General features: G+C 39.2%; 1 protein-coding gene across 1 annotated transcript in view; it reads right to left on the bottom strand.

Annotated features, from left to right (window-relative positions):
* The window catches only part of LOC122068297 (DExH-box ATP-dependent RNA helicase DExH3), a 45,715-nt gene that overhangs the window by 8,520 nt on the left and 24,793 nt on the right, over positions 1 to 12,402 (bottom strand). Inside the window, exon 12 of the mRNA XM_042632173.1 lies at positions 2,283 to 2,486. Within this exon, the coding sequence (XP_042488107.1) occupies positions 2,283 to 2,486 (204 nt within the window). The remainder of the gene's footprint in view (positions 1 to 2,282; positions 2,487 to 12,402) is intronic.

Here is a 12,402-nt window from a genome sequence, read left to right on the forward strand (position 1 = left end):
ACTCCCATGCCTTAGTAAATCATCTCCACGATCCACTGAAAGAAATTAAGTAAATGGCTGAAGCTTGGTGATGCAGCCGGCCAATTCTAATCCCAGATTAGGAACCAAGGATAATGATTGATTTAACACAGGCCCAGTTTTAATGAGATTTTCCCAACAAACCAGGAGCGTTTGCTGGTTTTGAATTTTGATATTCCAGCAGCCTACGATGGGAAATAAATAGGAAACAAAGAAGAGAAGAAACAGAAGAGACAGGAGAAAAATTAACAGAATGAAGAATTAAAAATAGTTTTCTGAAACAGAACAGCAGAACATCAGATTCAGGAAACAGATAAGTAGAAAAATTTTGTTTATATAATATTGGAAGAACACTGACCTGTAACAGTAGCGTTCAGACTTCAGACTTCAGACTGCAAAAACCTTCATGTTTCGGTATCTGTGACAATCAACATCGAAGGGACGAAGGAAGAGAGAACTAATGGAATTTATAGAAGAAAATGTATTGCTACCAAGGAAGAAGAAATCAGATCGATAGAAGGGAGAAAAGAGAGATCGATCTCCAAGGGAGGGAGAAGAGAAGAAAGAAAAGAGGTCAAGAGAGAAGGAGATATTTCTCACACACTTTCAATAAAATATTCTAATTCAAAAAACTGAACAATTGATGCGGGTCTACATCTCTTTATAAAATCAGGAAGAATAAGAATTTTACTAAACTTCAATTCCTAAACCTGTCATAACAGTGATTAATAGATAAAGAAACGAAACAAGAATAAACTACTCAATAAACTACAACAACAACTCAGCCTTGCCCCAACTAAATGGGGTCGGCTACATGGATCCTTGCCCTCCAATCAGCTCCATCAACATCATACTTGATACAATGTCTAAGCTATATATGTCTTTCCTCGCCAGTTCTCCTAAGCTATACAATGTCTGCCCTTGCCCTTTTAGATCCTTTAATCTGAAACAAATCACTGCTCCGTACTAGAGCATCCGTTGAACATGGCCATGCCACCTCAAACGACTTTCTCGTAGCTTATCATGTATTGGAGCTACTCCCAAATCAGCTCTAACATGATCATTCCTTACTTTCTCCTTCCTAGTTTTACCACTCATCTCAGGTATACTAAGTTAATCTAAATGATGCTTCTTAACTACCCAACTACACCATATATCATAGCTGATCATACAATAATCCTATATAAAAATTTCTTTTGAGTTTTAAAAGAATATGCCGATCACACAACACTCCGGATGCACCCCTCCACTTCATCCATCCTATTTTAATTCTTTGTAAAACATCATCCTCTATATCACCTTCTCTATTTATGATTGAGCCTAGATACCTAAAAATAATCACTTTGCGGAACCTCCCTCTCATCAATCTTCACCACCGCATTATCTGTCCACGTGTAACTAACGTTACAAGTTACACACCATAAACTTCATCTCCGTTCTATTTATCTTAAAACCTTTTGATTCCAGGGTTGATCTCCAAAACTCCAAATTGGTGTTAATCTCTGCTTTTGTCTCATCCACCAAAACAATATCATCAGCATAAAGCATACACCAAGAAACTTCATCTAAATGTGTCTGGTTAATTTATCCATGATAAGCATAAACAAATAGGGGTTTAAAGCTGATCGTTGATGTAACCCAATTGTAATTGATAATTCACTACCTTAAACCCCCCCCCCACAGTTCTTCCACTAGTCACCGCACCATCATATATATATTTAATTATGTCCATATATTCACTTGAAACGCTTCTCTTCTCTTGTACTTGCCTGATTAACTCTCTAGGGACTTTGCTATAAGCTTTGTTCAGGTTAATAAAGACCATATGAAGATCCTTCTTACAATCTCTAAATCTTTCCTCTCCTAAACTACTAGACTAAAAGTAACTTAACCACCAAGACTAGGAGAGCCTCACACATTAGAACACTAAATTAATAAAAACCCTCCCCAAAAAAAAAAGTTCAACCTAAAATAATTTGGCCCATTATAAATGAAAATACTTAACAAAAGCCCATGACCAAGTAAACAGGCCCTATTTAACGTAACTGCATTACTCGGCATGCTTGTTGATAAGCTGATACATATGATAAATTTATCCCCTCCACTTAATTTGAGCAGTCAAACAACAGGAATGAGTTGAAGAAGACAAACAAATATTTAGCACTTCCAACCATACCACTGATTTATCCCAAGAGACTGTATAGAAGGAATGTAACAGTAGGTAAAATAAGCATAGGGAAAATCAGATGAGAGAGGATGCTTACAGCCAGTGGTTCTGGTGGCTGCAGAGCAGCTGCTAAAAAATTCCCTATTGTTCCAAGCTGCAAACTTTTTATTTGCAAACAGAGAGAATTCAAAGGAGTTCTCAAAAGTTCAGGAAGTTGATATTCAGCAAAAGCTTCGTATACACATCTGGGATACAGATGATAGCACTCTCCTGGCTGCACACGTCCAGCTCTACCTCTTCTCTGCCATCAAAATAGAACAAAAGAAGAAATAAGATGGCCATTCACTGACAAATAGTAAGGTAGAAAACTAGCTGCATGAATGAAGCCAAAGACTACAATTTGACTTGTAGATATCAAAGATATACTCGCATCTTTCCTTTACATACATGACCCTGTTGCTGTTGATGTCCAAATCTATGTCAACATACAGTGATGGCAATGGGGTGGGCAGGGCAGAGTTTAGCCAATACCGAACCTGCACCATTTCAAACATAGCTCACCTGCCCACCCTGCCACAGGAAACATGCATGGGGCATATCAATTTTACAAGGCCACCATGGTGGGTCCTAACAGGATGAGGTAGCAGGACCCCAGAATTTGTTGGAACCCAGGCATTGGCCAGACCTACATTGGTCATAACAGACCTGGCTCATTAGGGGTCCCTGTTGGTGTTGATGTCCAAATCTATGTCAACATGCAGTGACGGCAACGGGGTGGGCAGGGCGGAGTTTAGCCAATACTGAACCTGCACCATTTAAAACATTGCTGACCTGCCCACCCTGCCACAGGAAACACGCATGGGGCATATCAATTTTACAAGGCCACCATGGCGGGTCCTAACAGGATGAGGTAGCAGGACCCCAGAATTTGTTGGAACCCAAGCATTGGCCAGACCCTACATTGGTCATAACAGACATGGGTCATTAGGGGTCCCTGAGGCAGGTTTACTGTTTAAACCTCTCTAGTGCCATCCCTACACTTATAACATGTGACAGACTCAAGTATAGCTCCAATTTTGAAGCAGCCATGTGACATATAAGAAACAACTTCGTGGATGAAATAAAAGAACCCTGCAAAAAAGAAATCACACACATTAATCAAGTTTTGATCTTTAAAACTTCTGTATCTGGTCCATTTTAACCTAAACCTGAGAGAGAGAGTATTGTTTTGGCTTTATGAGAGCACAGGCATTAGGCATGCAATTCTGAATAGTCAAAAGTTATGGAATTTAATTAAAAATGGACGGAGAAGTCCACTCATGTTTATTAAGCAAACCAGAAGAGGTCAAACATAGATGCATACATGCACAAAGAAAGTCTTCCCATCTGTGCTAATAGAGGATAGAGACATACACCCCAGGACAAGAATCTCTCCAAAGCTTTTCTATAAAGCTTACTAAGCCACGATCAGCAAATCCATCGTAAGCCCTATTATTCCTCTCCAACCATAGACTCTCACATGATTGCACCTGGCATTAGGCTCCATAAATTCGTACCTCGGTCTCTGAAATAGAGACCATTCCAGCACCATGACATCCTTTCTGAGCCGAAGGTATAGGGAAACATATAACATCATTAAGCCACCAAGACCATACTCAGATACAAAAGAACAATTCAAGAAAAGTGTGAGACTTTAGCACTTCCTAGACAATACAAGCAAACTTTTGGATTCTCGTGGCCACTGATAATCGATTTTCTATTCAAGAATCTAGCAAAAGAGTGCATATAGAAAGTTGGAAACTCGCTTTTCATGGAATCCCTTCGACTGATATGGCTTTGTAAGAAACAGTGGCAGGCCCCTGTAGCAAGGATAAATATTTCACTAGGCCGGAAATTTTTCTGTCAAGATGTATCATAGGGAGTGCGGTGTGTCGTGGACCGTGGTATGGTGTATGCTGTACCGTGGGATAGCCAAGGATTAAAGTATCGGTCACCATATCGGTCGACCAAAATTAAGATACGTATCGGAGGGTATCGTATCATTTCGGAGATACGCTAAGATACGCACATGGATATGAAACACCTTTTTAAACACTTTTGCATAAAAATTTTATTAAAAAAAGCTATTGATAACATGTATTATGCATAAACACTAAATTGAGGGTATCGCACTAAGAATTCAAGGTTTGTAGTTGTCCCATAAATGTAAAATCCTTGTTCCCAACCTTGATTTCCACTTTAGTTAGAGAGAAATATGGCTGGCAACAACTTTGGAACAAAAACCCCTCAAAAAATCGTGTTTTCTGAAAAAATACCCATCTTGGCCATTATATGACCGTAGCGCACTGTATCGGTACATACCGATACTCACCGATATGTACTGATCAATACATACCGATACTCACCAATACGTACCGATCGATACATGCAAATACTCACCGATACGTACCGATACATATCGAAACGTATATTTCACCTCAATTTTATATTTTTCATAGAGTATCAGTACATATCGATAGTGTCTTAGTGCATATCGGTATGTATCGTAGGATATATATCGATACGAAAGGATTTTAAAAATTCCATGCATCGTATCAGTGTGTATCGTATCGGTCGGCTAAATTTGAAATACGTATCGGAGGTTATCGTATCGGTATCGGAGATACTTTAAACCATGGGGATAGTATTTTAGTTAGAATTAGATTAGCTCTAGGTTAACTCGTTAGTTGTTGTTTTCCTTTTATATTTATAAATCCTTTTAATCAGATTCAGTGCCTTAGTAGGATCCCCTGCTAAGAGCTGTTTTGACTTGGCATTATTTCAGAGGGATCAAGAAGACTCATGATAGGGGAACTCTCTCAGTTATCTTCTTCTTCACAGTTTCTGGTTGCAAAGATTTTCGTCGCATAGTATCAGAGCGATGAAGAAGAAGAAACAAAAATTGCTCATTCCCTTATGCGAAGAAAAAATTGTTCGTTCCCTTATGCGAGTCAGCCAGCCCATTTTGAAGTCAGAAGCAGTTGTGGACTGGGAGATCCCAACCATCTTGATGCAGATCCGGGTTCCAAAACTGGAATCGGACCGCTGACAATTCTTGTAAATAAACTGAAGTTGCCAAAGTAAATGGCACTCTTGTATATAACCAAATGTTCTATGGTGTTACTTGGTAGCTAAAGGAGAAGGACATAACAGGGATTAGATTTATTAAGCATGGACAAATTAGGAAGGGACAGAAAATAAGGGCAGCAAGTAAATAATAAAAGAAAGGAGGGTAATGATATGAGAATGAAAACAAAAGAAAGACTTTAACACAAAAAGACAAAACAGAATTTCAGCAAAGGGAGGAATAGACTAAACAATTTAAACCTATAAAGTAAGAAAACACGAAGGAAACATGAAGGAGGGGTATCTTCTTCCTTCAGCCAAGGAACACAGGCGGTGAGGCAGAAAATGTTTTGAACAGAAGATCTTGATCACTAGGGCAGCACTCGAGCTGAAAGTTCAGGTATGGAATCGCAATAAACCCAGCTTCAATAACCCTCAACAACCCAAATCAGAATAGATTCAAAACCTGCAACTGGGTCTGGCGGTAGGGTTTTAATTTCATACCTGACACTGGTTTCGGTTCTCACAGGGACGAGCTTCTGAAAAACTTGATCGATTAGGGAGAAACAGCAAGAGATGAGGAAGATAGACTTTCAGAAGGGGAAGGTAGAACAAAGAAAGAACACACGCCTCTCGGCAGCCATGGCTTCAAGCCAAAAAAAACTTCAATCAAAATTCAATTATTCAAAAAAAATCTGTAATCTTCACAATTACATGGCTATATAAAGAAAAATCAAGTATGACATTGGAAACAAACCTAAATTAGCAACTGAAATAAAGACTTGAATCTTCCTACTAATTTGACCACACCCTACACTAACAATAAAGGAAACAAATTAAACTACCAAATTATTCCCAAATCATCCCACGCCCAACTGCACACATCTTCTAACCTGAATTAGTTGTCACTGCCAGAATCAGTTGCAGGAAATTTTACTGTCTGCTGCTGCTCTTATTCCTGCTAGGGTATCCCACTGTTGCAGCTGCTGCAACTACTCACGGGTTTGTTATATTACCTGAGATTCAGAGGCCCTTGGTTGCGATTCGCATCCTAGTATCCCCAAACCTTATCGTTTGATGCTTAAGATTTTACTGTGCTCTGTTTCTGGCAGTAATAATAGATCAACAAAATCGAGTTGATCTTGTTAGTTTGCATCCTCTTTCTTCCTGCAGCCTGGGGTAATGGTACCTCTCCTGGAGGCAACCCAGTATACTACTGAGTTTCAGGTCGACAATCAAAGGGAGTTGTAAGATGTGCACTTGAAATCAGACCTAAACCTATAACTACCGGCCTATCTGATTTCAGTGATTTTTTGTTCAACCTTACCTTGTTGATTGTCATGTTTGTTCATTGCATTCAAGAGGGCCATGGGTTGCGACTTTCCAGAATCTCCACCTGAAATTTCAGGTCCATTGGTGGTCAATTGAAGAAGTTCTCTTGATATAACACTGGTTCTGGTTCTCCACCTTCTCCTTCCTATCAAGAGGTACGAGAGGACTCCCCTTTGCCCATGTTATTATCTATTTAAAGCCTGGTTTCCATAACTCCCCCTCCCTTTTGCTTTTATTCACTTTAGTCCTTATAATATTGTCAATGGTTCTTCAATTTGAGATATTTGTTAATTGGGTGGGCCCATAAGTGAACTGAACCAGGTTTTTCAAACCCCTTGTTAATAATTACAAATCCCCTTGTGTCCTTGCCATGTCTATCAAGTGAACTTACATTGCTACCACTAAACACTTGATTTGAGTCTTCACTTCCTTGGTGGGCTACATAAATATGACCGGATTTACAGAATTGCCATTGGACTCGTATATTCAAGGATTAAATTATCGGTATCGGTCAGTCAAAATTAAGATACGAATCAGAGGGTATCGTATCGTATCGAAGATATGCTAAGACATGCTAAAGATACGCACATAAATGAATAGGAAACACTTTTTTATACAATTTTGCATAAAAAAAAATAGGCAAAAAAAAAGCTATAGATAACATGTATTATGTATAAACGCTAAGTTGAAAGTATCGCAGTAAGAATCCAAGGTTGGTAATTGTCCTATAAATGTAAAATCCTTGTTCTCAACCTTGATTTCCACTTTAGTTAAAGAGAAAAATAGCTGGCAGCAACTTTGGAACAAAAACCCCCAAAAAATCGTGTTTTCCTGAAAAATGACCATCTTGGCCATTAAATGACCGTAAGCGCACCGTATCGGTATGTATCGTACCATATCTATATGTATCAGTCGATACATAGTGAAACGTACTGCAGGGGCACACTAGGTATTTCCCCCTTTGGACAACCTATTCTGTCCTAGTTAGAGTATGGGTTAGTTAAGGGGGGAAAACTTGTAGTTCTGTTCTCTTTTTGCTTATTATAAATACATACCTTAAGTGGTCTACGCATTCTCCCCATTCAAACTGTTAACATGGTGTCAGAGCCTAATTTCTGATCTAAGTTTTCAGCCCCTTCTTCTTCTCTCCTTCAAAAATCGCAAGCCTTCATCTCCCTCCTTCCATCTCCTTTGTTAGCCTCTATTTTCTCCTACCTTTGTCCCCTTAACTCCCTATAGGGCAACACTAATGAGGTGATTCCTATGAATCTAGTGGTTGTTCCTATACCCTACCTAATGAACTAAAACCCAAAACCCTTACAAGACAATTAGGTTCTTTATCCTCTATTTTTTATTCTTCTACCCTTTGGGAGCATGGTTTCTACCTCTTTGAAGAACACATCTCCACCTCTTGTAGATCAAGTTCAGTGACCTAGAAGTATTCATCACTACTTGCAAGATTGAAGATCAACACTCATTGATTTTTGTAAATCAGTGCTTTCTTCCAAAACCCTAACCAAATCGAATTTTGGGAATCCCTCATAATCAGCTGATTTTTTAGGAGATCATTCTCACCCTTGAAGAGGAGATTGACCAAACTTGTAGCCCCATTTGCCTTCTTTGATATTAGGGTTTTCTCCCAAAACCCTAATTTGCTTATCTCAACAGCTCTCCATCAGAATTAGATATAATTTGAAATGTTTCACTACCCTTACTAGGCAATTCGATCCTAATAAAGACCTTTTCTAATGGCTGGTTTTGAAGACCTAGTATTTCTCTCTCATTATCGCTTTTTTACTGGTTCAATCATGTATAAAGTAACTATTGTAACCTCTGGATTTGATGGACAAAATCACAATTACTACATGCCTTTTGGGGCTAGTAGCTCTGTGAAATTGGAGGGAATTAATTACCTCGTCTGGTCCAAATCTAACTATCATACCATTGCTGGTAGAGGTCTCACTAGACACATTACAGGAAATTAAAGAAACCCTCTGTTGAGTATACCTCTCAGGATAAATGGGTCACTAATGACTATTTGGTATGGATTATGTGATTGGTTCTATTCATCAATCTATTTCTAGAGGATTTTTGTTGTTAGATATTGCTTCTCAGATTTGGGTTGCTGCCAAGGAAACCTATAGGCAACTAGGGAATGATACTCAGGTATTTGATATTCATAAGAAGGTTCGTACCACTACCCTGCAAGAACTCTCTGTGTCCAAATATTATGCTGAACTTCGAACTTTATGGTATAAACTGGACTACTTTGCATATTATCGTCCCACTACTGCTTACACCAAATATGTGGACAAAATTAGTGTGCATGATTTCTTAGCTGGTTTGAATGTTTAGTTTGTTCAGATTTGTGTTTAAGTGCTTAGCAATTTTCCCTTCCCTACTCTGGAATAGTCCTTTGCCCTGGTTTATACGAAGGAATGTCGTCGTAACTCTATGCTTTAGACTCCCACTACTAAAAAATCAGCCCTACAGACTGGATCCACTACTACCTCTTTGGGAGCAAATCAAACTGCTGATACCACCAGGGAGATTGTTAAATGTGAACACTACCACAAACCATACCATACCAAGGCCAACTATTAGAAGCTCAAACCTACTGATTTTGAGGCAAAGCATGCTCATGGTCGATCCAAAACCAAAGCCCATCAGGCTGAGACTGTGGACACCCCACCTGAAACTGAGATAGGACTCCCCAGGAGGAACTCCAGGCTTTCAGATGTATGCTCAAGGCTTCCAATTCTTCAATCCCTGCCAATTCAATCCTTTCATGTTCCAATTTTACTGATATATATATATATATATATATTTTTTTTGTGGTCATTGTGCATCGGTCGTCTCCACTCCCTGGATCATTGACTCCGGTGCCATTGATCATATGACTGGTTCCTCCAGTTTATTTCACCAGTATTCACCCATCTCAAGCAGAGATAAAGTTATGTTAGCAGATGGCACCCTCTCATCTATCTCCAGAAAGGGTTCTATTAAGTGTTATTCTATCAGTTTGTCTTCAGCTTTACATATCCCAAAATTTACTACTAACTTGCTATCAATTAGTAGTCTTACGAGGGACCTAAACTGTAAAGTAACCTTTTATCCTTCCCACTGCATTTTTAAAGATCTGATAACGGAAAAGACGATTGGATGTGGTAAGGTGCAGGGTGGTATTTATTTGCTTGATGATGGTTGTCCCCTTACGGCTGCAATATCTACTACTCCTCATCAGCTACACTCTGCTTCTTCTGAATTGAATCAATGGCACTATCGTTCAGGACACCCACCAAATGGACCTTATCTCTTTTATTTCTGCTTTTAGTTAAACCATCTATTAGGGATGATTTTTTATTTTTTTTTTGTGAAGCCTATACTATGGCTAAAAAGACTTGTTCCAGTTATTTACCTTTAAATAAAAGAAGCTCTTCTATTTTTCATTGGTTCACTCTGATGTATGGGGTCCGTCTCATTGGACATCTATTTCTAGAAAAAGATGATTTGTGTCCCTTATTGAGTGCGACTCTAGAACTACTTGGGTATATATGATGCAGCACAAAAAGTGTTCACTTACTTTCAGCGGTTCCATAAAATGATTCAGACTCAGTTCAATGCCACTCTGAAAATTCTTCATAAAGAAAATGGAACATAGTACATAGAGGGTTAGTTTCAAAACACCTAGCTGATCATGGGATTCATCAGGCAAACTGTATTGGCACTCCTACTCAGAATAGGGTGGTTAAAAACAAGAATAGGCACTTATTGGATATTACTCGAGTCATAATGTTTGCTAGATAGGTTTCATCTCAGTATTGGAGTGATGTTCTCCTCACAGCAACTTACATAATCAATTACATGCCAACTCGTGTCCTCAACTCTTGCACTCCTGTTGAGGTTTTTCAAGAGACTACATCCTTCCTGGTTCCTCCAAAGACTTTTGAGTGTGCCTGCTATACTAGGGATCATCATTAACTGGGAAAATCGGAACCTCGAAGTACTAAGTGTATCTTTCTGGGTTACTCTCCTACACAGAAAGGATACAAGTGCTACCATCCTCCTACTTGTCGTGCTATAGTAACAATGGATGTTGTGTTTCATATATCTGTTGTACTACCCATCGTCACCTCTTCAAGGGGAGTCTGCTATTACTATTAAAGAAGAAATGACTCTAAATCTGCTTGCTCCACTAGTGTACCACCATATTCCCCGAGGATCCTCATGCTCCACAAGACAGTGAGGGGACAACCTATGACAGAGACTCTTGTTCCTATTGTTCCAACTCAAGGGGGTGGGTTCCAGAGACAAATTGATGAGTCCACTCTTCAAGTTTATCGTAGGAGACATACCAGAAATAAGCAACTTCATACCATCACCAATATTATAGCGCCTTCACACATCCCTTCTCCAGCACTAGATCCAGAACCAATTGAGCCTTATACTTCAGGTATAATTTCTCCTTCTGACCAACCTATTGCTCTTAGAAAAGGCATTAGGACTTATACTCAACACCCTATATATCATGTTGTTTCATATGATTCCCTTTCTCCCTCCTATCATACTTTTGTGCCTTCTCTTTCCTTTACTTGTGTAAGAGACCATTTGGTTATACGTGGGTGTTTGCGGTAAAAAAGAAGATTGACGGTTCTGTGGACAGATACAAGACAAGGCTTATGACTAGAGGGCTCACTCAAACATATGGAATTCACTACCAAGAGACGTTTGCCACAGTTTCCATGTTGACCTCTGTTCAAGTGTTACTCTCATATGATGTGAACCTAGGATGGGAACTCCAAGAACTTGATGTAAAGAATGGTTTCCTCCATAAAGAGCTCGTGAGGAAGTGTATATTGATATTCCACCAGGTTTCTCTCATACAAGAACTCAAGGAAAGGTCTGTAAATTGATGCATGCTCTCTATGGTTTGAAGCAGTCACCTAGAGAGTGGTTTGGAAGATTTCATAAGGCTATGACATCTATGGGTTATAAGCAAAGTAATGCTAACCACACATTGTTCATAAAGAGGTCTGGTGAGAAAGTTACTATGCTCATTGTCTATGTGGATGACATCATGGTAACTGGAATTGATAATATTGAGATTGATCATCTCAAGGGTTTTCTGGGCAGAGAATTTGAGATAGAGGATCTTAGAAAGTTAAGGTACTTTCTTGGTATTGAAGTTGTCAAGTCTTCAAAAGACATCCTTCTCTCTCAAAGGAAGTACATCCTTGATCTACTGTCCGAGACAGGTATGTTGGATTGTCATCCTTCTGATACTCCTATGGAAGGTAATACCCAGCTCAAGGAAAAGGAGGGTGAACCAGTTGACAAAGGCCGTTACCAACGATTGGTAGGGTAACTGATATATCTCTCTCATACACAGCATGATATTGTTGTGGCTGAGAATTTGGTTAATCCATTTATGTATGATCATGATTCCCCTCATATGGAAGCAATTATGTGTATCTTGCGATACTTAAAATCAGCTCCAGGGAAAGCGATCCTTTTATCTCCTCATGATCATCTCCAAGTTGAAGCTTATATAGATACTGATTAGGCTGGTTCCATCTCTGGCTATTGTACCTTTGTAGGTGGGAACCTTCAACCTTGTCATTTGGCAGCAATAAGCAAAATGTGGCGGCTAGATCTAGTGCTAAAGCATAATTTCATGCCATGGCACAAGGGATTTGTGAATTATTGTGGTTGTGTACACTTTTGGATGACATTGGTGTACCTGTTCGTCTTCTTATAGTGCTTTACTGTGATAACAAGGT

This window comes from Macadamia integrifolia, unplaced genomic scaffold (genome assembly GCF_013358625.1).
Source record: "Macadamia integrifolia cultivar HAES 741 unplaced genomic scaffold, SCU_Mint_v3 scaffold368, whole genome shotgun sequence".
In the NCBI taxonomy this organism is placed as follows: domain Eukaryota; kingdom Viridiplantae; phylum Streptophyta; class Magnoliopsida; order Proteales; family Proteaceae; genus Macadamia; species Macadamia integrifolia.